This window comes from Phoxinus phoxinus, assembly GCF_949152265.1.
Source record: "Phoxinus phoxinus genome assembly, chromosome: 14".
Taxonomy (NCBI): domain Eukaryota; kingdom Metazoa; phylum Chordata; class Actinopteri; order Cypriniformes; family Leuciscidae; genus Phoxinus; species Phoxinus phoxinus.
This window is the reverse complement of record NC_136889.1, coordinates 2,536,059-2,560,146: the sequence shown is the minus strand read 5'-3', so window position 1 is coordinate 2,560,146 and position 24,088 is coordinate 2,536,059. Positions and strand designations below refer to the sequence as shown.

General features: G+C 37.7%; 1 protein-coding gene and 1 long non-coding RNA gene across 4 annotated transcripts in view; both read right to left on the bottom strand.

Annotated features, from left to right (window-relative positions):
* The window catches only part of LOC307011047, a 129,155-nt gene that overhangs the window by 65,687 nt on the left and 39,380 nt on the right, over nucleotides 1-24,088 (bottom strand). For 2 of the 3 annotated variants that reach the window (XR_013800343.1, XR_013800344.1), the window contains exon 3: nucleotides 13,780-13,851. This is a non-coding gene — a long non-coding RNA (uncharacterized lncRNA). Of the gene's footprint in view, nucleotides 1-579; nucleotides 694-13,779; nucleotides 13,852-24,088 lie in introns of those variants that run through there. The other variant, XR_013800345.1, reaches the window with a different exon arrangement.
* irf2bp2a (interferon regulatory factor 2 binding protein 2a) lies at nucleotides 5,227-11,074 on the bottom strand. Its single transcript, XM_079636312.1, has 2 exons — nucleotides 9,895-11,074; nucleotides 5,227-9,207 (listed from the first exon to the last, which is right to left on the bottom strand). The coding sequence occupies exons 1-2, from the start codon at nucleotides 10,679-10,681 to the stop codon at nucleotides 8,492-8,494; spliced, it is 1,503 nt and encodes a 500-aa protein (XP_079492438.1). The 5' UTR covers nucleotides 10,682-11,074; the 3' UTR covers nucleotides 5,227-8,491.

Here is a 24,088-nt window from a genome sequence, read left to right as displayed (position 1 = left end):
TCTAGTCACAATCAATCAATACAATCATACTGTAGATGATTCACAAATAACCACAATAATTTAGAAAATATTATGCGATAAAATTTTAAATTGGAGTCTGTACTCGATTCTAGAACACAACAACACAACAATATGACATTTAATAATAATAATAGTAATTTAAGCTCCTTATTATGTAGTCGAATCTGTGCTGTTTTGTATAGGCCGCCTCCTATTTTACAGCAGAATTTGAATTTCTGAACATCAAACTTCATATTTGATGAAGTTTGCATCATTGATATCACTGCTTTGAAACAATCTGTAGTGTAAAAAGCGCTATAGAAATAAAGCTTGAAATAGCTTGTGTTGTAAAATAAGGCAGATATTGAGCATTTGCATAAACTTTCATCTTCTACCATCAGATTTGTTTTGAATAGAAATGCACTGAGCAATTTAATAAAAGCTGAAGTGTGTAAAACTTTCTTTTGTGCGCTGAACACACGATAAATATGCACAACGGAAACACACACTTGCAACGCCCCTGGCTAAGGATTCACATCTGTGTTTGTGGAGTTTTGCAGTAATTCTTGTAATTATTACCTGAGCAGTTTTAGACAGGACTGAGATCAGATGCGACTGATGTTTCACAGACTTTGTGGGGATTTTCCAGGATCTAAAGTTCAGCGCGTCAGACGCTTCCTGCTGTCTATCGTCTGAAGACACAGATAACCTCAATTTAAAGGTTAATGACAAGCAAACTGTATATCAAAATAATAGTTCATGCAAAAATTTAATTTTGTTGATGCAAAACATTTTTGTTCTTCTGAGGAACACAAACTTCAGTCCATTCCTCACAGAAAGCCTTCATATTGACTACAGTTATGGTAGTTTTATGCATACTTAGAGCTTAAAAGTGACTTTATGGTTTCAATGTAGCGCTGTGCAATGATTAATCGTGATTAATCGCATCCAAAAAAGTTTGTGTTTACATATGTGTGTGTGCTGTGTATAATATTTTTGAATATATAAATAGACACACATGCATGTATATATTTAAAGAAAAATGTGTAATATAAATTATACATACAGCAAATATTTCTCAAATATATACATGCATGCGTGTATTTATATATACAAAATAATTATACACAGTACACACACATGTGACCCTGGACCACAAAACCAGTCACAAGCGTCAATTATTTGATATTGAGATGTATACATCATCTGAAATCTGAATAAATAAGGTTTGTTATGATAGGACAATATTTGGTCGAGACACAACTATTGAAAATCTGGAATCTGAGGATGTAAAAAAATGTAAACATTGAGAAAATCTCCTTTAAAGTTGTGCATTTATATTCACGATTGTGCTGCATTCACTCACAAAAATACATGTTTTATATATTTACGGTAGGAAATTTAATAAATATCTTCATAGAACATGATCTTAATATCCTAATGATTTTTGGCATAAAAGAAAAATGGATAATTTTGACCCATACAATGTATAGTTGGCTATTGCCACAGATATACCCGTGCGGCTCCAGACTGGGTTTGTGATCCAGGGTCAGATATATGAACACAAACTTTTATTTTGGATGCGAAAAAAAATAATTTAGGTTTGGATTTTGGGTGAACTATTCCTCTGTTGGCTTGTAGTCTCAGAAAGGCCAGTGTCACGCAAACTCTGCACAGTAACTCAAGACATTTTAAAGGGTTAGTTCACCCAAAAATATAAACTCTGTCAGTATTCTCCCTCATGTTGTTCAACCCCCAGTCAGACTTTCGTTCATCTTCTGAACACAAATGAACATATTAGTGATTAAATCTGAGCGCTGTCTCACTCCTCCATCGGCTTCTATTGTAATTGAACCTTGCCGGCCCAGAAAGTTAGTGAAGACAATGTTTAAAATAGTCCAAGTGACTACAGCGGCTCAACCTTAAGTTTATCAAGCAATGAGAATACTTTATGTGGGGGAAAAATAAGGACTTTATTCAACTCTTGATGTTCTTCTGTGTGTGTCTCTGAGTGAGTTCACGTAGTGTAACAGCGCAGCGCTTCTGGGTTGTACGTCAGAACGCAGGCTCACTATTGGCCGACACTGGTCATGTGTGTGTGATGCTGGCCAATAGTGAGCCTCCGTTCTCTATGTTTATAGTTGTATCTAAATGCTTGTTATGAGTGGCACTTTTACAAAAGCTTTGGACTGTAGAGCGAATAGAGGGGTTTATTATAATTACATTTGGGAAAAAAAAAAAAATACATATAATTGAACTGCCGCCCATTTGTACAATTTATATTTTTAATTATGCTTTTTTTTGTTTATTAGTTAAAAAAAATACATATAATTATATAAATTATAAATATAAATTGTACAAATTGGCAGTTCAAACTGGAATTATAATGTATATATATACTGTGTGTGTGTAAATCATATCATCATATTATAATGTTTTCTGAAGGATCATGTGACACTGAAGACTGGAGTAAAAATTCAGCTTTAATCACAGGAATAAATTACATTTTACATTATATTCACATAAAAAATAGTGATTTAAGTTTTAATAATATTTCACAATATTACTGTTTTTACTGTATGTTTGATCATATAAATGCAGCCTTGATAAGCAGAAGAGACTTCTTTCAAAAACGTACAGACTTTTTAGACGATATATAAGTATTCAAATAATATAATCAATAAAATATAAAATGTGTGTGTGTGTGTGTGTGTATATAAAAGTACAGTCAGAATGCTGATTGGTCAATATGGAGTTCCATTCATAAATTACATGATATTATAAATGATATAGTGAAAGAATGGAACTTTATACGCTTAATGAAATAATGTTGTAGTGAAAAATTGTGCCCTTAATATTAAAAATTATTGTTTAAAAGCACTACAGGTCGTGCTGTATTGTGAATATAGATCTAGCTTTGACGAAATTCACAATTAGCATGGCCTTTTCTAAATTAATAATAAAGATATATCATGATACACATTATCCAGGCCAATCTCATTGGTTTGCAATTGCATTATACAACAATTTCGACATAAAAAGAATGTATATGCATGCTATTCTTAAATCCAGATGCATTTACTAGATGAGTATGATTACATCAGATATTATGTCCCGTTTTCCAGGACGTTCGCAAAGACACGCTCCCCTTAGTTACTGTCGCTATGGCCGACAAGCCACGCCTCTCTCGCACAGTGAAAACACATCGCGGAGCAGAGAGGAGACTGACAACACACTGACAGACCAGGTTACTTTTCGGTTACTTTTGATATTAAACATATTAAACAAAGTCTCACCTTTCAAATTAAGTCATTTTTTTAAAGAAATATAAACAATAAATACCGTTTTGTGGCTCTTTAATGTGTCGTGACGGATCGCTGTGTCGCCTCAGTTAAAGCTGCTCGTGAACCGATCATCTCTTCCTTCTAGTTCATTTATAGCATCAAATAAACATGAATGAACATCAGTAGGAATTTTGTTTTAACCGCGGAAAGTCGTCAGTACACTCCGCTTCTCAAGTTCAGATCCTATCATGTTAATCTACTAACTCTCCTGACTGCTTTGTCCGACAAAATGGCGGATGGCGAAGTGTGATTGGTCAGATCACCTGTCAATCAAGCTCCCTGCGAAGGGTCAATTAAACAAAATTAAGTGAGTTGATGCTTAAAAAAGCTAAATTATCTGCCAGTGTGGTAAAGAAAAACAATCATAATTCAAACAGAAACAAGATTATTATTCTTACCCCCGCATTGGTAGATAATTTAGCTTTTTTTTTTTAAAGCAAAAACTCACTTTGGCTAATTTTTATTAATTTCCCCAGAAAACAAGACTAAATATCTTATGTCATTTTACTACTTTAGCAAATGCTTCTTTATTTAAGAAATGTTTGATATTTGGACTGGAAACAAGACAAAAAATACTAAATATACACAATTTAATTGCAACAACCTCCCAAACCAGCATCAATACAGGGGTTATTGAAACCATGTTGCACAGACAGATGCATTCTGGGAGTGTCTGACGGGCACAAGGCCAACGAGGAGCGCGTCACTTTTGTGCTGAGTTGCGAAATGTAAATTGGTTTGTAAAACAGTGTGACATAAAAAAACATCGGCTGTTCAGGAAAACAACATTCCTGCATGAAGTGTAAAGTTATTTGCAGCCGTTACGGAAACACAATTTTTAAGCTGTTACGACAAAAATACCCACATACTGTCATCACCTGTTATCGGCCAACAATCAGATCTACCTTAAATCTTTGTGTTAACCAGTTACATCAGGTCACTCACGGTTAACCTTTCCACCGCTTCGAGTGTGTCGAAAATATCAATGATTTATTGCACCTGAGAGGCTTTCTGAGCTGATAAGAGCACAGTATCCGGGTTCAAAGGTCAAGTTTGGTTTAATAGTAGACATGAGTGTGCTTTCCTCGTTACAGCGTGCTTGCGGAAACCGGACACTGATTAACCAACCTTATCTGCCTAATGAACGACCATTAGGAAGCTCAAAGCGCTGCCAAACAGGGTTATTTCGCAGATACACTGTAAAATAAATGTGCTTTTAAGGTTAAAAAAAACTGTAAAAATGCTACGGTGTAAAAATTTCCCTACTATATACGGTGAATAACTGTGATGGATACATTTATTGCAATTTTACAGTAAAATACCATTAAATTTACAGTTTTTGGAAGTGGAAAAGAACAAGAAATTGTATAATTTAAAGTGAGAATACATGACGTGACACTTTTTGTTGAAATAACTGTTTCTTTATAGTTTTTCTAATCATTTATGTACATTAGGGTTTTATGTTTTACATTTAGTGTTGTTAAATTAATGTTTATTGCCTTTTTTCAATTTCATGTGTTACCATGATGGTGTTTAGTGTTTATGTGAATGAAACTGCGCAGCTATGTATTAATATTCACATTTTAATGGAAAAGCTCCTTGTGATGAGCTTTGATTGATCATGTGACTCTCATCTCCGCTGTGATTGGGTGTTGTCAATGTATTACAATGGTACAACACATATATTAGTACTTCAATAGGTTGGTAAATTAATATTATGTCAATTGATTAAAGTTGTTTTAAAGTTGTTTAAATGCAAGTTAAGTCTGTAAAACCTAAAATGTTGTTACCGTATTTTTTTTTACGGTAAATATTTGGCAACCACAGCTCCCGGTTTTTTTTACCGTAAATTTACAGTATTTTTTTTGTTTTGTTTTACAGTGTACATTAGAGCAAGGAAATCTGTGGCTTAGCATTTTGGGTCCTGAATAAAAAAATACAGCAATCCCAGAGCGGCAAGCCGTATTCGTTTGCATGATTGTGTTTGCTTTCTTTGTCAAGAGGCAGTAAAGGCTCAGAGGATTGATGTTCAACTGTATTTGAAAATGCCTCAGAGCACCAAGATACCTTGTGTTTACTAGACGACTGTGAAACCAAGCAACAAGCTCCTGGGTTTCATGCAGGAATCATAAACACGTTCATAAAGGCCGCTGCAAAAACAACAGACTCACAACAGCAGATATTCACGCAAAACAGGTTTTTAAACGAAAATGCATTAGTATGTGCTTGTGCAAAACTCAGCCATCATCATGCTTTTAGCTTTTGCACCATAATGTTTTGTTGCTTTGGAGTTACTAGGGCATTCTGGGTAGTTTACCAACATTTAATAGCATCAGGGGTTTGTTCAAAGCAGTTGTAAAAGCAATGCTTGCCTAAGCAAACGGCAATAACAGCTGGCATGATTCGCTTGTTTTGTTTGTCTTCTTCTATTTAAAAAAAATAACTAGATATGTGTTGCTCGCTGTAAAAAAAAAAATCATTTTAAAAAATTTTTTTTACAAAAAAGTAACATTTGAAAAAAAAAAAAAAAGTAATATTTTGGGAAGTAAGTAAAACTTAAAAAAATCCCAAGCAATAAAGAAACTAAGATTTTCTAACAGTGCACAGACACTTTAAAATATCACTGTAGAAGAACAACCCCAAGATGCTAATTGGATTAAAAGTTGATTAGATTTATGCATGCACTTTCGCCCTGCTCACTTACACAAAGAACAGCTATAATAATGAAGCAACAGCAATAATAATGAAGCAACATCAGTGGAAGGAAACTCAAAGCACGGGCTGATTTTGGGAGGGATAAGGTCAAAGGTCACGTCAACACTCACGCAAGACGCTGATCAAAGGCATAACCAGCTGTTTATCTTTCAAACTTGCAAGCCGTGGAAAATATTTCCGTTGGCCAGACCGCAGCTGAGAGCGCCACAAGTTATTTTGAGACTCTCCCAATGCTTCACGCTCCCGATTTCTCATCTTCCTAATTCGGCATTGTCATGCCTCGACGAGTCAGGGTTGCGTGATCTTCCCTTTCGCCGTTCCAATTACAATATCTGCGGTGGAGACTGTACGGCTTCATCTACGCATTCCTAATAATCCTGCACTAAATAATGAGTGGTTTGTTATTCGAGTGTGCATTTCCAGTAACAGCCCCTGCTAAAACCACTAATGGTGTTGATGCATCTCTGAATGAACCTTAAGGTTTGGTTCGGGTCGAGAGATGTGGGTTTTTTTTGCAACCCTTTTATGCTATGAAGGCTCAGATCAACTGCATGATATCATTAGCATGCTAATCCAAGCAGAAAACACCCTACAGATAACATGCATGACACAAGAGCAAAACTGAGCACAGTGACTCGGCTCTTCCACAGTTGAGCATGTGACCACGTGTTGTTTTACAAGTTACCGCATTCATCGCATTTAGTTTTGAGAGATTTATATTCATGCACTCAAACCCTCTTCATTGCATTGTTGCACTGCTCTTGTTGTGTAACTGTTTGCATTGATGTTGCACGCATGCATTTAAAACCGCAACAAAAGCATGCATGCATTGGTGGATATATCTAACAAGCTAATTCACACATAAATGTGCAAAACTTAAACGATAACATAATTTATTTCGAGGCTGTGCATGTGTACGGAGATTTATATGCATGCACACCAACCCACTTCATTGCAATGCAATGCTCCTGTTATGTAACTGCACTAAAATATGATGCAAAACTGCTATAAATGAATGCATTGGTTGATATTCGAACATGCTAACTCGAACAAAAGCTAAATTTAAACGGATAACATACATGCCATGTTGAAATGCTTTAGTCAAGATAACAAGCAAGACTAGGGAGTGACTCGGGAACACCAGGGTTGAGCATGTGTTTTTATAAGCTACCGCATTCATCGCATTTCTTGAGGCTCTGTGCATGTGTGAGGAGAGATTTATATTCATGAACGTTAATCCCCTTCATTGCATTGTTGTGTAACTGTTTGCATTGATATTGTGCAGCTAAATTAAATGAATGCATGCTTATTGCAATAAATAATTGCATTGGTTGATTTAAAATATATGCAAAACTTAACATGCATGCATAGATAACAATCAAGAGTAAACTATAGACAGTGACTGGGGATTTCCAGTTGAGCATGTGACCGCACGCATTTCTTTTGAGGCTCTGCACGTGTTGGGAGATTGATACTCAAGCCTAGCCATTATTGCACTGCTCTTGTTATGCAACTCTTTGCATTGATATTGCGCAGCAAAATATAATGCATGCATGTAAAACAAGTTTATAAGATTTAAGTGGAAGAGCGAAATGAGGAACTGAGGTGACGTACACATATTATTCGGTATTAGTCACACACACACACACACTTTCATCCAACTCCACCCATGTCTGACGAGGCAATTTCCTGCAACACACAATGCACAAAGCCCTCCTACCCAGCGTACCCAAACACGACCCAGATAACTGGTTACGGTAATGATTTACACGTCAGTGGCCATATTACACATCTCCGGCACAGTGTTATATATTAACTAGGCTGGTTTTTAGTTTACTAAACGCACCGTGAAACGTAACATGAACACTTGGAAGGTAAAGAAGTCAAAAATGAATAATTGATCAACACATAATCGAGAGAGGACGTTTGCCCTTCACGACGTCGTCTCGTCAAATCACAACGCTCAGATCCTCGGGAAGAAGCAAGCAGAGACTCTCCGTTAATACAAGATCAGAAAATGTATTTGGCAATTTTAAACAAGTGCATACAAGTACAGCTAGAAGCGTTTTCCAATGTTTGCCAAGTGCTCGTAGAGTTGCATTAGTCACATTCTACGTTTAACAGGAACTGCCACCATACCTAAAAGTACATCAAGAAATCGTTAAACATCGACAAAGAAGAACGTAGTCCGTTTATAATAATGAGTACATACCTTTTATCTTCAAAAAATATAGAAACACAATGTATTCAAAAAATCAAAAAATGTACAGCAATGTTTACGAAGTATGCATGTCCCTTATGTCCATTATATACAAGTCCATTAGTTTCTGTCTGGATGTATGCATGTGGTATTCATATTTATATATTTATATAGACCAATATTTTTGAATATTTTCAAAAAAGGGAAGGAGAAAAATAACAAAAGAAGGAAATCAAGGGTCCCTCTCCTTTTTTACTTTGACGTCTCCGGCGAGAATGGTGGCTATTTCGCCTTGCATGAAAGCCCAGGGTACGTTGGATCCCACCAGGGGGCATTTCTCTCCGCTCGGACAGTACACTTCTCCGGTAGCGCCCTGCTGTTTGATGCTTTCCCGGGAACACGGGAAGCAGAACTTGTGTGACGGCACCGAAGGGCACTGCACAAAGTGTGTGTCCTCCAGCCTCTCGTGGCAAAGCGTGCAGCACAGCGGGATGCTATTGGGAACCGACGAATCCGGGATGCTTTGGGGATGAACCGGATCCATTCCCGGCACGTGAGGCGTTCCCGAACCCTGCGCCAGCCGCCGTTGGTTGGGCGATAGTGGGCTACTGCTGTTTCTGCGTGTCGTTGAGTGGACTTGGTTGGCGTCTTTAGGCGAGCTGTTTCCGCCGGCGTTGTCGGCCGCCATTATGAGCGCCGCCATTGGAGAATGTCCGTTCTGAGAGGCGGCGGCGGCCGAAACGGGCTCTGGTGGGGTCGTGCGGGGGTGCGGAGATATCGTGGACGGCGGGGACGCGAAGCTAGGCGGTTGCACCGGCGCCATCTTCAACCCACCATCCGTCGGTGCCGGGAGCCACTGTCCTTCTCCGTTAATCTTCCCGGCGCTGCCCTCCCCATCCGGCTCCGGAGAGGCTTTTCTCTTCAGATTCTTGGGATGTTTGCCTCTATCTGCAAAAAAGCATGAGTGTGCATGAATGGGCTGCACTATACTAGCACAAAGCGGCTTTATGCAACGACGCGGTGATGCATTGTAGTGCCAGACATAACAATGAGGCTTGACTGCAAATGCACCACATGCAAATACACGTTGAGCTTTGATCAGCGGAAATTTTCTTGCAGCTGACTCATGCTCTCATTCAAAGCAGGCCATTTATGAGACTATAGTGGCATTCTACTGTATGCATCTAGATATTATACACACACGCGCACACACACACACACACACACAATAAAAAAATGCTGCGTTGTTTCAACGGTCAAATATGGACAAGCCTAACCGTTGGGTTTAAAATTTAAATAAAATAATTTAAACCACCTAACTGTTGGTTTAAGGTTTTGAATTCGATTTTTAAACCCAACGGTTAAGTATGTCAACCGTTGGTTTAATTTTTTTTATTTTTACATTTTAAACCCAACGGTTAGTTTTGTCCATATTTGACTATTGAAACAACACAGCATATTCACACACATTTTCCTATACAATATTGAAAATATGGCATTTCTTGAAAGCATGTAGATATTATATATATATCAATAGTCAAAATGTATATACTCATATATGTTTATAACACATTTATACACACATTTCACTACAAAAAAGATTGAAAATACAGAAAAAATGCATTTTAAACATACCTGATTTGGACGCAGGAGCATTGGTCTCGTACATGACTCTCTGCTGCATGTGCTCCTTCTTAAATCTGCTGTCGTACGGGTTGAGCGCCATTAGGCTGCTCTTGTTCTTGTTGATCCAGTCGTCCGCCCGGGTCTTGTGGTTGTCGCTGATCTCCGGCGTCATGCTGTCCGGTCGGTGCTGGTGTTTGTCCTTGTCGTGCTCCGTGCTGGAGACCGAGGCTGGGCGTTTATTCACACCGAGGTCCGCAGGGCTGAGACCCGCGTGTTGTCCCGGTCTCCCGTTAATCGCGTGCGCCATGCTGCCGTTCACCAAAGGCACTAGATTGGGCGGCACGCCGCTAGTCCTCCGCGGGTTCGGACTCTGGCGGTTGAGCTCCGGTGGATCGTCCGGTTTTGAGAATCCGTTCGGCACCGGGATGCCATTGGCGTGCCGTGCAGACTGATATTCGGGTCCTAGCCTCGGTGGACGCTCGGAGGAGAGCGGGTAACGGTCTAGGGGTTGCGGCGGACGCGAGCCTGGGTCTCCGGGCGTGTGATTCAACCCCTGGATGTCTTTCCCCGACAACTGTTTTCCCGGTCCTGCCGGTCTACCGTCCTGAAATCCATGAGCTCTTTTGAGCTGGCGAGCGGTTTCAATTACAAACTCGATCCTGTCGGCTCCTTCGTAGTTCACACATCCTCTGCAAACGGGTTCGGTAAAATCCCAGATCATAGCCCACGGCATGCGGGGCAAGTCACATAAATAACACGACTGCCTCCTCGAAGCAGCAACCGCCGCGGACGACATCGCTCGTTTAGCTGAAAAAAACCCTCCGAAAATCGAGCACAATCCTCTTTGAAACGTGTGCGGATGCTGTGGAGAGAAAAAATAGGCTCCTCTCGCGCTCACACAAAGTAATAATTAAGTTACAAACAGAACTTCATAGTAGCCGTGCGCTTTACTACGACGTGCGCGCGATCTATCTCACTCACTACTACCGCGGCCAGGCTCGAGCTCAATGTGGAGCAGTGACGTCACCGCCCCGCTCTGCTCTGACTCTCCACTTCTATTTACTTGATTCTTCGATAGAACGGACCCTCCGGCGCATGCGCGCTGACGGCGCTCCCTCGCGCACCCCCTCCCGCCCTTTCTTTCTTTCTTTCTTTCTTTTTTTCTTTCTTTTTTCCTCAATCCTTTATTCAACTATACTTGAGTCGAGAGAGCTAAGACGACGACGACGACGACAAGTAGGAAATGATAATATCATCGACGCGATTCGAAGTCGAAATTTGTGTGTTTACACTCGCTGACGCACGAGGACAATATATGCAAATCAGGCAAATTCTGGTGAGCTGTCTGTCACCCTTTTACATTTTTTTTTTCCAAGTGAATTTGGTTCCCACGATTAATGGAAATATGAGGGATTTGTGATTTACAGGCATGCGAATGTGGAAACTAATTAAAATGTTAAAAAGTCGTTTGTAGCGATATGCATTTTTTGTGTTATCTGCTAGAAACTGCGCTATAATATAGCCATTAAATCACAAACTACTGGGGGGGAAAAAACAATGTAAAAGGTGTGGTTATTTATTTATTATACATTGCCTGATTGGCATGTAATTAAAACGATTTAAAAAAAATTGTCGACTATCAGTTTGAGGATTTATTTTAATTTATAATTACATTTATAAATCAATTTAATTAAATAATTTAAAAATTATATTTTAGATTTATAATTATCGTTATTTAAGTTACTACTATTATAAACCGAGTTTATAAATACAAAGGTTGGATGATGCAACTAAAATGAGAATCTAAGATCAGCTCATGCATTAAAATAGCAATAAAATATGTCCAGTCTTCCTCTTTTTTTCTGGAGATCCCCAACATACCACTTTACTACAGTTGTGCAAACAAGCAATCCATCCACTCACAATATTCAGAATCTATTTTCTCCAATCTTAGTCATATTTGTCAAGCTCATGAAATTACAAATTCAAACTTTCACACAAAACTTGACCTCAAATCCCACTTTTTTCCCTCTAGTCTTGCTGGTTATACACACGTTATCTGATCGTGTCTGAGTACATAATGTCCACAGTGTGTGAAGAACTAACAAATAGCTTTTGCAAGTCCTTCCCTTTTTGTTTTGGACTCGTTCCAAATGAGTGCAGCTCCAGGGCTCTTTGGGTGAAGCAATGCGTCTGAAATCTGCAGACACAAGGCCGGATGTGTTTGTGCAAGCCCTCGTGACGTTGGAAAGAGGAAGTAAGATGTTTAGTCACGTACCCACAGCTCGCCTCGCCCTTCTCAACGAACATCAAATACGCTGGCCTGGAGCCAGGGCGTATGATCAACCCTCCTAAAGGAATTGCAGCATTAGGGCGTGTTTTTGTACCCGAGAAACTGTAAAATATCGGCTTTTCTTTCCGGCCTGACAACTAATTCCTCCCGCTCTAACCTTTGCATTCTGTGCAGGCCGATCAGATTGCACATGAACGTGTCACTCAAGGTCATTTTGTTTTTCTATATCAGTGGGTTGTGACTGGAAAGAGGGACAGCCATGCGTATGAAATCATGCATAGTTGCAAAAACAACTTTTCAAATAAGGATAAATATGGTTTGTGTCGACCACAATGTGTTTTGTGAGGTGATTTTTTCTTAATATACAGCTGAATATTTTTTTTTTTTTTTTTTTTTGTGCTGTATTGGGTCACCACAACCATATAAAATATATACTCAAAAAAATGCTGGGTTGTTTCAACCCAATTTTGGGTAAAATATGGACAAACCCAGCCGTTGGGTTAAATCTATACATTACATTTTTAATCACATGAACGTGTCACTCAAGGTCATTTTGTTTTTCTATATCAGTGGGTTGTGACTGCAAAATGGGACAGCCATGCATATAAAATCATGCATAGTTGCAAAAACCCACAAGACAACTTTTCAAATAGGGATAAATATGGTTTGTGTCGACCACAATGTGTTTTGTGAGGTGAATTTTTCTAAATATACAGCTGAATATTATTATTATTATGCTGTATTGGGTCACCACAACCATACAAAATATACACTCTAAAAAAAGCTGGGTTTTCTCAACCCAATTTTGTGTCAAATATGCACAAACCCAGCCGTTAGGTTAAATTTTTACATTACATTTTTTACCCAACGTTTGGGTTTGTCATTATTTGACCCAAAATTGGGTTGAAACAACCCAGCATTTTTTAGTTTAAACTAATAAACTTTGTATTTTGACCTTGGCTCTTGCTAATGATTTAGCTTCAATCAGACTTTTTGATTCCATCAATAATACAGGTAATATATTAATAAAAATGTTTGGTTCACATTTGTATGAGTTGCAGTTTTGCTCTCCACAAAATGCTGGGTTGTTTCAACCCAATTTTGGGTCAAATATGCACAAACCCAGCCGTTAGGTACAATTTTTCCATTACATTTTTAACCCAACGTTTGGGTTAGTCATTATTTGACCCAAAATTGGGTTGAAACAACCCAGCATTTTTTAGAGTGTACCATTTTAAACTAATAAACTTTGTATTTTGACCTTGGCTCTTGCTAATGATTTAGCTTCAATCAGACTTTTTGATTCCATCAATAATACAGGTAATATATTAATAAAAATGTTTGGTTCACACATTTGTATGAGTTGCAGTTTTGTAGTCAAAATAAAATTCCACGTCCTGAAGCAAAAAGCAGTTGAGACACACTGATCTACATGATCATGACTCAGCACTTCTTAAGCAATGCCTCATTAAAACAACACGTCAGGAGGAAAAAAACATAACATTGCAAGGCTAAAAGAAACAAAGTGAGTTTTATAAGTCAGATTTGATGCAGTGGTTTGTTTGTGTTTAAGATTATTCACCAGTGTCGTGCATTTATACCTCTCGTGTGCTTTTGGGCCATTTTCTCTGTTATATAACTCATCCGCTACAGATGTTCAAGGACGTGGTTCTCTGCATGAAAACAACACAAATGAAATATTGATATTGTTATATAAGGTTGCAAACGCAAATATCACAAGCTCTTATATAAAATGACTGAAGCATCATTAAAACGGCTGCTTGCGCTCATTTTAGGTTCTGGGAAATCGACCCAGACACATTTAAAGAGACGCAGACGGCATAAAACAACACCAGCCTCGGCCATAAAACGAGTGCGTGCTAAAACATGTGCTGTGCTTCGGGTTCACTGAAGTGTGTCAAGCAAACCCACTGACACAATGTCATTCTACCCTGCGTTTCCACGTGCGGGCGGTCTGTAAAAAATCTCCGTTCCTTCTTGTGATTGGCTGTGCGTTTCTCAGGAAATGGTAACCATGGCAACCCACCAGGATAGCCCCACTGACGAGCAACATCCTGTTTACTGTGTTGCTATTTTTTCCCTCCAGCTCAACAAATTCAGCCGAGAATGTTGTTTTTATTGCGAGTCTGTTGTGCAACCGCCTCAGTTTAGTGATTGCTAACCGTGCATGCTGTACATTAAGGGTTTATTGCACACGCTTAGATATAACATTCATTCAGCATTGAGTTCACAAAGAGGAGAATGTATTATGTATGTACAAAACTGCCAGAAATAGCCTGGATTATTTGTGTACTAGACCACTACTGTAGTGTGTATTGTATTTCATGCATTTCATCACAGAGGAACTTTACTCTTTTGAGATATATATATATATTATATATATATATATATACACACACACACATCTTAGTCCTGTCAAATAGATTAATTGTATCTAACGCAAGTTTGTAAATATATAATATATATACAAAATATATGTATATATATACACACAAACTTATATATGTACAAACTTTTATGTGATTACCGGTAATCGATTCGACAGCTCTAATATATATATATATATATATAGACACACATATATACAGTATATATAAATGTACAGTTTATTTACAAACTTTTATGTTAGATGAAAGCACTAATATATTATATATATATACACACACATACATGTGTACATACTAGGGCTGTAAACGTTTAATCGCATCCAAAATGAAAGTGTGTGTTTACATAATATGTGTGTGTATTGTGTATAATTATTTTGTATATATAAATACACACACATGCATGTATATATTTGAGAAATATTTGCATGTATATACTGCATATATATTTTATATAATTTATATGATATATAAATATAACTATTTTATATATAAATAACACATTTTTATATATATATATATGTGTGTGTATTTATATATACAAAATAATTATACACAATACACACACATATATTATGTAAACACAAATTTTTATTTTTGATGCGATTAATCACGATTAATCGTTTACAGCCCTAACACACACACACACACACACACACACACACACAAATAACTTTGTTTTGATAAATTACCAATTAAATACTAATAAATAACTAAATTCTGCACATTCTCAAAACCGTGAGGCATATATTCATCTGGTTGTAATGAACCATGTACGTTATACTGACAAAAAAACACTAGAGCGCTCTCAGTGTGTCGGTGCAAACGGCAAACATTTCGTGACATCGGGGAGGTAGAAGAGCAATTATAAAATGGAGGAATTTAGTCAAAATGGAGGGCCTGAGAGAGGAGCAGAAAAAATGTGCTCGGCGTCTGGAATCCGGGGGCTGGAGGCTGCAGAGGTGATGTCATTGGAGCAGAGGATCTGGGAGAAAAACAAGTCTCTTTCTTTATTCAGATCCTCTTTGCAGTCCCAGCAGGGGTGGGGGGGGGGGTTGGCAGGGGCTGCTGGGAAATGGTAAAGGATGCCAAGCCGGCTCTGCAGCCAACATTAGTGGCTCACATCTTTGTTCTCTGAAACCTGGTGCGCTGCCAAAAGCCTCATTTCAGTTCCCCGCCATGATTACACTGGGTGTAGGCCAATTCCTGAGAGCTCGCAATCCTCTCGCGCTCCTTCAAAGGGCTCGCTGCCAAACATGCAGCAGTTTCCATGGCGACGGCCAGCCCAACATAAAAAAGTAAGTAATGATTCAGGCAGAGCGCCAGATGTGCCACATGTGCAACAGTTATAAAAAAAGAAAAAGAAAGAAAAGAAAAAAGCATGATGAAGTAGAAAAGGCTAGTCTAGTCTAGTCTGGTTAGGAAATACATTTAAATCAAAGCAAACTGGAATACGGAACTAAACTCGATTGCTACATTGTTTAAGGATCAGTTAGAATGTTACAGGCGAACATTCCAAATCTGGATTACTTTGTAACCGCACATCTTTCCTCAAAAAGATACATTTAAATATTTGTGACCCTGGACCACAAAACCAGTCTTATGTGTCATTATTTATTATTATTGAGAGTTATACATCATATGAAAACTGAATAAATAAGCTTTGTTATGATAGGACAATATTTGGTTGAGATACAACTATTGAAAATCTGGAATCTGAGGAAATATTGAGAAAATCTCCTTTAAAGTTGTGCATTTATGTTCACGATTGTGCTGCATTCACTCACAAAAATACATGTTTTATATATTTACGGTAGGAAATTTACTAAATATCTTCATGGAACATGATCTTAATATCCTAATGATTTTTGGCATAAAAGAAAAATGCATAATTTTGACCCATACAATGTATAGTTGGCTATTGCCACAGATATACCCGTGCGACTGGTTTAGTGATCCAGGGTCACATATATTAGTGACGATGCATGCTTTAGCAGACGCCGTTAAAATGAGCTTATGTGGGGAAATATAAAAATGCAAGTGAAATTTTCACTAGCATAATAAATGTTCTCATGTCGTCCTCGCTCATGAAAAGCATGCTGTCATTGACAGATGAGAAGAGATGTGGTTTCCTGTCAAAATCCCCAGTCATTTGCACATAAAGCATGACATACCTTCTGAAAAACTCACATTTGAATAGTAGAATTGACGCAGATTGACGCAGGCCAAGATTTCGGTGGTCAGCTGTTAAACCATAAAACATGCTATTTAAAACATACATTTACATGATAGTAAAGACTCGTGAGTTTTATATTAGGGTATGTTCAGACTGTCAGTCCAAATCTGATTAACGTTATTTGTGTATCCGATTGGAATCTGATCTAAAATTATTGATGTTCACACTGTGACTTCGGTTTCAAAGTGATTTTCGTCCGTTCACACTTGCTAAATCTGATCTGATTTCAATCTGATTCGCACAAAATTCGGATTTGGATTAATAGCCTTAGTGCTGACAAATTAAATAATTGCATCTAACATAAAAGTTTGTAAATATATAATATGTGTGTATGTGTGTGCACGTGTGCGTGTGTGTACATATGCATGTACACACACATATATTTACAAACTTGTATGAAACAATAAAACACATTTTAGAGAAGTGCATCAGATCTAATCATAAACTTTTGTTCTGTATGTCACATGACTCTTACTTGCACATCTAACATCACATCTGAGGTGTGTGTGTGTGTGTGTGTGTGTGTGTGTCTCATCTACAGCTCTATGTAAATGAAGTGTGGGCGCTATCGTCTCTTTTCACACTTTTGGTTTCGCATGCATTAATGGAACAAGCGAATGAATCACTAGAAACCAGTTCAGTGTTTTTTGCCCATTAAATTGCAGGGACATTTTGTAATGTGCACTCGCATAATCATAAATGTCGTCATAATATCAGGGCTTTTTTTATTTTTTTTTAGCTCTCATACTTTCCTAATGTTAATAATTACTCCGCCTCAAATTACTGGATGGATGAATGAGTGCATTTATTTTACAATGATTAACCACACAATGTGTCAGGTCATGCAAACAGGTTTTTGTTCTCATGTCGGGCTTTTCCGTTGACTTTTGATATTTATCAGCGTATATTGTTATGCTTGTGCACTCAATAATGTTCATTTACCTCTACTAAAAAACACTTTCATTATCGGTTATGATATGACCACATATTGGTTTATGCAATAAGTCATGATTTAAGTATGGTAGTTTATCCCGACAATGCAAAAGTGAAAGAATGTGAAGATGAAGAATGTGTTTTTTTACATTAAAATTACTTGTAAAACAAAAAAAACTAAAAAATACCCCCCAAAAAAATGCATAAATATATGTTTATATTTTATCAGAATTAAAGTTGGCTTGTTTTTTCTTCCATATTGTGACGTATATCCGTGTGAAACGGCTTCTGGAACAAGAATAAATGTAGGGCGGGGCTTGATTTTATCTTTGGGTAATTGATTGGATGGTGGATATTCGTGGTTTGCTATTGGTGGATCTAATTTGAGTGACAAGTTGCCCCGCCCTCGTCATCAGAGAAGAAATGTCACTGCAAGAGGGAGGGGAAGTTATTACGATGAAAGATTATGAGGCACATGAACAAATAAAATAATAATGATGTGCACGGATAAATAATTTATAATAAATACTGCAATATTCCATAAAATGTCCATTTTGATTTCATATTGAAAGTGTAATCTTGCCGCTTCGGGTCATTTTTGACCCGTGAAAATTTTTGTTTTTTGTAACTCTGAAATATCAACAACTTTAAACAGGCTAAAAAGTAAACAGACTTTACACCACAGGTCACAAATATCGCTACATGCTACAATATTACACATTATCATCTTCTTTATGACCTATAGCTGATTATCAAAATGTTCTCCAATCATGCATAAAGTGAAAGTGTCTGAGAGGGCATCAGAATGGCATTAATTATCCCTTAATTAACTTTGGATCCTTTCAATTATGTCACTGGCCATGTTGTGTGTAACTCATTAAAAGTAACTTGAGTTACGTAATCCGATTACTTTTTCAAGTAACAAAAGTAACGCATTACTTTTTCAATTTACAACTAAATAGTACTTTTTCAAATAAGTAACACTAGTTACTTTTTCACATTTATTGACTGACAGCTCTTCTGTCCTCATGTTTTGCGAGAAATAAAGTGAGGACGTGTTGTGTGCGCATGATGGTTATTTGGGGAATATTACAATATTTAAAGCGGTGGTATAATGCCCTTTTCACAAGATGTAAAATAAGTCTCTCATGTCCCCAGAGTGTGTGTGTGAAGTTTTAGCTCAAAATACCCCACAGATATTTGTATACATCATGTTAAAATTGTCACTTTTTGAGGGTGAGCAAAAACACACCGTTATTGTGTCTGACCCTTTAAATGCAAATGAGCTGCAGCTCCCGGCACAGGGGACGGAGCTTCAAGAGCTCGTGTTCTTTTACCTCACACACACACACACACACACACACACACACACACACACACACACACACACACACACACACACACACACACACACACACACACACACACACTGAACATTTAAAAAAAATCTGAATGGTTAGTTGATGAATTTATGTAGTTTATGTGTAGTTATCTTCTAGTCATTGATTAGCATATTCTGTCATGTTAATCTACAAATCGTGTTCCGGGGGCGGGGTTTATGTAAATTTTAGGGTCAGTGATGTCACTAACCCGGGAGGAATGTCGTGTAGTCTCTACCAGCCGTGTGTTGTAGTCCTTTTCTGTAAAAGCAAATATCTCCCTTTGCTTTGAACTTTGAGCGTTGTAACTTTGCAGATGTTGTTTATGATCAAACAGCAACATTACACACTAACTAAAGCTAGAAAAGTGAAATCATAATCAACCACCGCTTTAATGCAATATTGTAATGCATTATTTTCTGGAAATCATTGTGGCACCAGCGATCGCTATGACGGACACGTCTCTTGAGAAAGAAGCCGAGATGAAGTCGTGAGAAGCACCGCAGCGCAGCGGATATACGGCTGTTAGCTTCGGCCTGCTTGCATGTAGACTTCAAAGTGTGGATTTTTTCAAACCAGATTTCTCTCAAAAGCGAGTGACAGAATGGAGGCACTTGAAAGGGAATGTTATGGTGTGTACGATACGTGCTCGAGCTCTCTGAATCATGGCTTTCATCTGCAGACATGGCTGTCAGTACCCATGTTAGCGCCGCTAACTAGCGTTAACACACTTTACTTTTGGTAATAAATGTTTAGATTAAAATGCCGAACGTGATCTTATATGGTCAGACTTTGCACCTGCAGCGTAACATCGTCTGATCAACTGTAGATTAAACATCAGACACATGAGAAACTTTGATAATCTGTCATATAAGGAATGCAATAAGTCATAAAGATATATCGCCAGACTTCACAGCTTATTCTGCGGCCAAGAACTGTCATGCACGATTATGATCTACTTGACATGGTTAAAATATGACATGATTTGACGTCACAAAAACACTGCGTATCTGTTTACATGTGCTGCAATACTCAGACTATTGCTACCAATAAAACAATAAACGTAATCGCATACTTTAGCCTGATGAAGACACACTCCTCGTTACGTTGTTAGGGAAATATTACGCTGAATGCTAATTATAAAATACAACTAGTCATATAATAGATAAGATGGCAAAATAAATAGATTTTTTTATGTCTGTTCTGTCATATCTAATGCAACTCTATGGTCTTAAGGTGAACATTAAATTCATTCAACAGAAGTGGATTAATCAAATGTTTCTTAAGCAGCAAATCATCATATTAGAATAATTTCTGAAGGATCATGTGACACTGAAGACTGGATAATGATACTGAAAATTCAGCTTTGATCACAGGAATAAATTGCATTTTAAAATAAATTGAAATGGAAAACTTTCTTTTTTAAACGGTAATAATTTCTCACATTATTCCTGTTTTTATTGTATTTTTGATCAAATAAATGCAAGCTTGGTGAGCAGAAGAGACTAATTTCGAGCAACAATTCAAAGTCTAATGTATGTCCTCCTGTCACATACCTCCTTAAAATTAGGATTGCGCAATGATTAATCACATCCAAAATAAAAGTTTGTGTTTATGTGCGTGTAATGTGCATAATTATTTTGTATATATAAAAACACACATGCATGTATATATTTAATATTTGCATGTACTGTATATATATATTTATATTATATATAAATATAAATAAAAAAATCGGAATATATACATGCATGTGTTTTTTATATATATAAACACATATACTTGCAAATATTTCTTAAATATGTGTTTATATATATATATATATTACAATTATATGTGTTTATATATAAAAACACACATGCATGTATATATTTCAGATTTTTTTTTATAATATAAATATATATACAGTACATGCAAATATTTCTTAAATATGTGTTTATATATATATATATACATTACAAGTATATGTGTGTATACATATATATATATATATTACAAGTATATGTGTTTATATATAAAAACACACATGCATGTATATATTTCAGATTTTTTTATTTAGATTTATATATATAATATAAATATATATACAGTACATGCAAATCTGAAATATATATATATATTTTATATATAAACACATATACTTGTAATGTATATATATATATATAAACACATATTTAAGAAATATTTGCATGTACTGTTTATATATTTATATTATATAAATATAAATAAAAAAATCTGAAATATATACATGCATGTGTGTGCATTTATACATACAAAATAATTATCTTATTATCGTTGCACAGCCCTACTTAAAATAAATAAGTATGCCATTGGAGGAGGTCATGTGACATGACATGTCCCAAAAACTGGTCTCATCAGAGGTCGAAGTCAAAGAACATGCAGCATTAACCGTGTTAAGCATTAACTACAGTCATCTTCTCCCAGGTCTCCGGTCAGCAGCACGTTGGTTTATCTAACCTCATTAGATGTACATGCAAGTCATTTGACCACAAAGGCCACGAGGTTGAACAAAGCAGCTTTTGTGCGAGTGTGTCAGCGGATCGGCACACCCAGATACGACAGACACGCAGAACAGCGGATGAATGAACGGCCACATCAGCACAACCGAGGATGCATGATGGGCGTTTGCAGGTTTGCTGTAGATCTCCATTTGACAAAGCGGGAGTTCAGCGGGAGTTCACGCCGCATATCCATTATTCATGCGACCCACATGCACTCTCTGTGTGGGACGGTGGCTTATCTCGATCTCTACAGGACAGGGAAATGATGTGTGTGGATGTTAGGAAGCACAAACAATAGCATTGCAGTATACAATAGTAAAAATGTCCCAAACACATGTTGGCCATAACAACACTCCAGCTTTCATCACGAGGAAGTTGTTAAAATGCAAAGTGGGTGAAATTTACAGGAAGACACTGACGGAGAGAAGACTCATGATGGAGATAAACGTTACGGGTCATTCAGTGCCGGATTCACACAGCCGTTATTGCATTTGACATTCCTGTGCACTCTAAAAAGTGGTAACATGCAATTACTGTATTAAAAAGCAGGGTTTTTTTTACTTGATTTAACCCTTAACATAATTGTATTGGTATAAATGCATGTATTTAGGTTGATTCAGACATTTTAAATAATATTTCTGACATGAATAAAACCAGAGAATTCACGATGAATGTTTTACACCTGCTGAAAGCATCGTTTATTTGCATGTCTGCGTCATTCTCTCTCTCTCACACACACACACACACACACACACAGTTTGTTTTCCTATCCTTGTGAGGACATTCATAGGCGTAATGGTTTTTATAGTGTACCAACTGTATAGTATATCCCCTTACACTGCCCCTATCCCTAAACCTACCCATCACACACACACACACACCTTACACTGCCCCTATCCCTAAACCTGCCCATCACACACACACACACACACACACACACCTTACACTGCCCCTATCCCTAAACCTGCCCATCACACACACACACACACACACACACACACACACACACACACACACACACACCTTACACTGCCCCTATCCCTAAACCTGCCCATCACACACACACACTGCCCCTATCCCTAAACCTGCCCATCACACACACACACACACACACACACCTTACACTGCCCCTATCCCTAAACCTGCCCATCACACACACACACACACCCTATCCCTAAACCTGCCCATCACACACACACACACCCTATCCCTAAACCTGCCCATCACACACACACACACACACACACCTTACACTGCCCCTATCCCTAAACCTGCCCATCACACACACACACACCCTATCCCTAAACCTGCCCATCACACACACACACACCCTATCCCTAAACCTGTCCAACACACACACACACACACACACACACACACACACACACACCCTATCCCTAAACCTGCCCATCACAGGAAACATTCTGCATTTTTACATTTTTAATAAAACATTGTTTTTTATGTTTTTCAAGCTATTTGAATTATGAGGACTCATGAAATGTCCTTATAAATCACGTTTAAGTTGTAATACGAGTGTAATACATGTAATATGCATGTCATTATACAGATTTGTGTCCTCATATCTCACACACACACGCACACAAAACGGGAAATTTTATTTTTGAGTGAACGATCCCTTTAAGTGTCACAGAGTTTTTGCTGCTATAAATATCTGCTCATCTCTGCGGTTTCATCTCTGATAAAGGAGCAGTTCTGGGTGGCACTCGTCATGTGTCCGCACGGCCCGGGCGCTGGAGCTCAACCACAGCTTTACAGTTGCTGAGAAAGTGAGAGAGCCAGAAAAACTGGGCCAGCACTCGATATATGAGCACATTAAGGGAAGTCCAAGAGAAAAATCCCCACCCAGTAAAACCACAGGCCCTGTCAGCAACACATGACCTCATGGAAGCATTGCTTTTGTTATCGCTCAAACATTCAAAGCATTCCCCTCCCCCTCAAACACACACACACACACACACAAACAAACCGCCGAAGGGTGTCAGTGACTGTTGAAACAGAAAATAAACAAAAGACATACATGGACGCAATAAAGAAACGTTTAAATGGCAGACGCCTTTAACACTTCATCATTGCTCAACTTCAGGTTTCTCGAATGTTTCAACATTGAAATGTTTCTCCTGAACATCATTAGCGCTGCACAATATTGAAGGAAAATGTGCTGACGCGTTAAATCAATATGCGATTGAAGTGTGTAAAATACATTTTAAAACTGAAAATGAACCAACATACATGTTTTTACGTTCTGTTTGTGAGAAGAAAGCATCTCTACAACTTCTGAAAGTGAAGCACGTGTCGCTTTAACCTCAGTGTAAACCAGCGGTGGTTTAGGGTTTCAGGAAGACCCACATTCGGTTTATTTAAAGGATAATTCCGGTATTTAACACCTTGAGTCTATATTGTAGTTTGTTTTGGAT

Coding starts and splice junctions, on each gene's coding strand:
- irf2bp2a (XM_079636312.1), bottom strand. CDS start 10,681: ATGTCGTCCGCGGCGGTTGCTGCTTCGAGGAGGCAGTCGTGTTATTTA. Junction 9,208..9,894: donor TGCTCCTGCGTCCAAATCAG/GTATGTTTAAAA, acceptor GCTTTTTTGCAG/ATAGAGGCAAACATCCCAAG.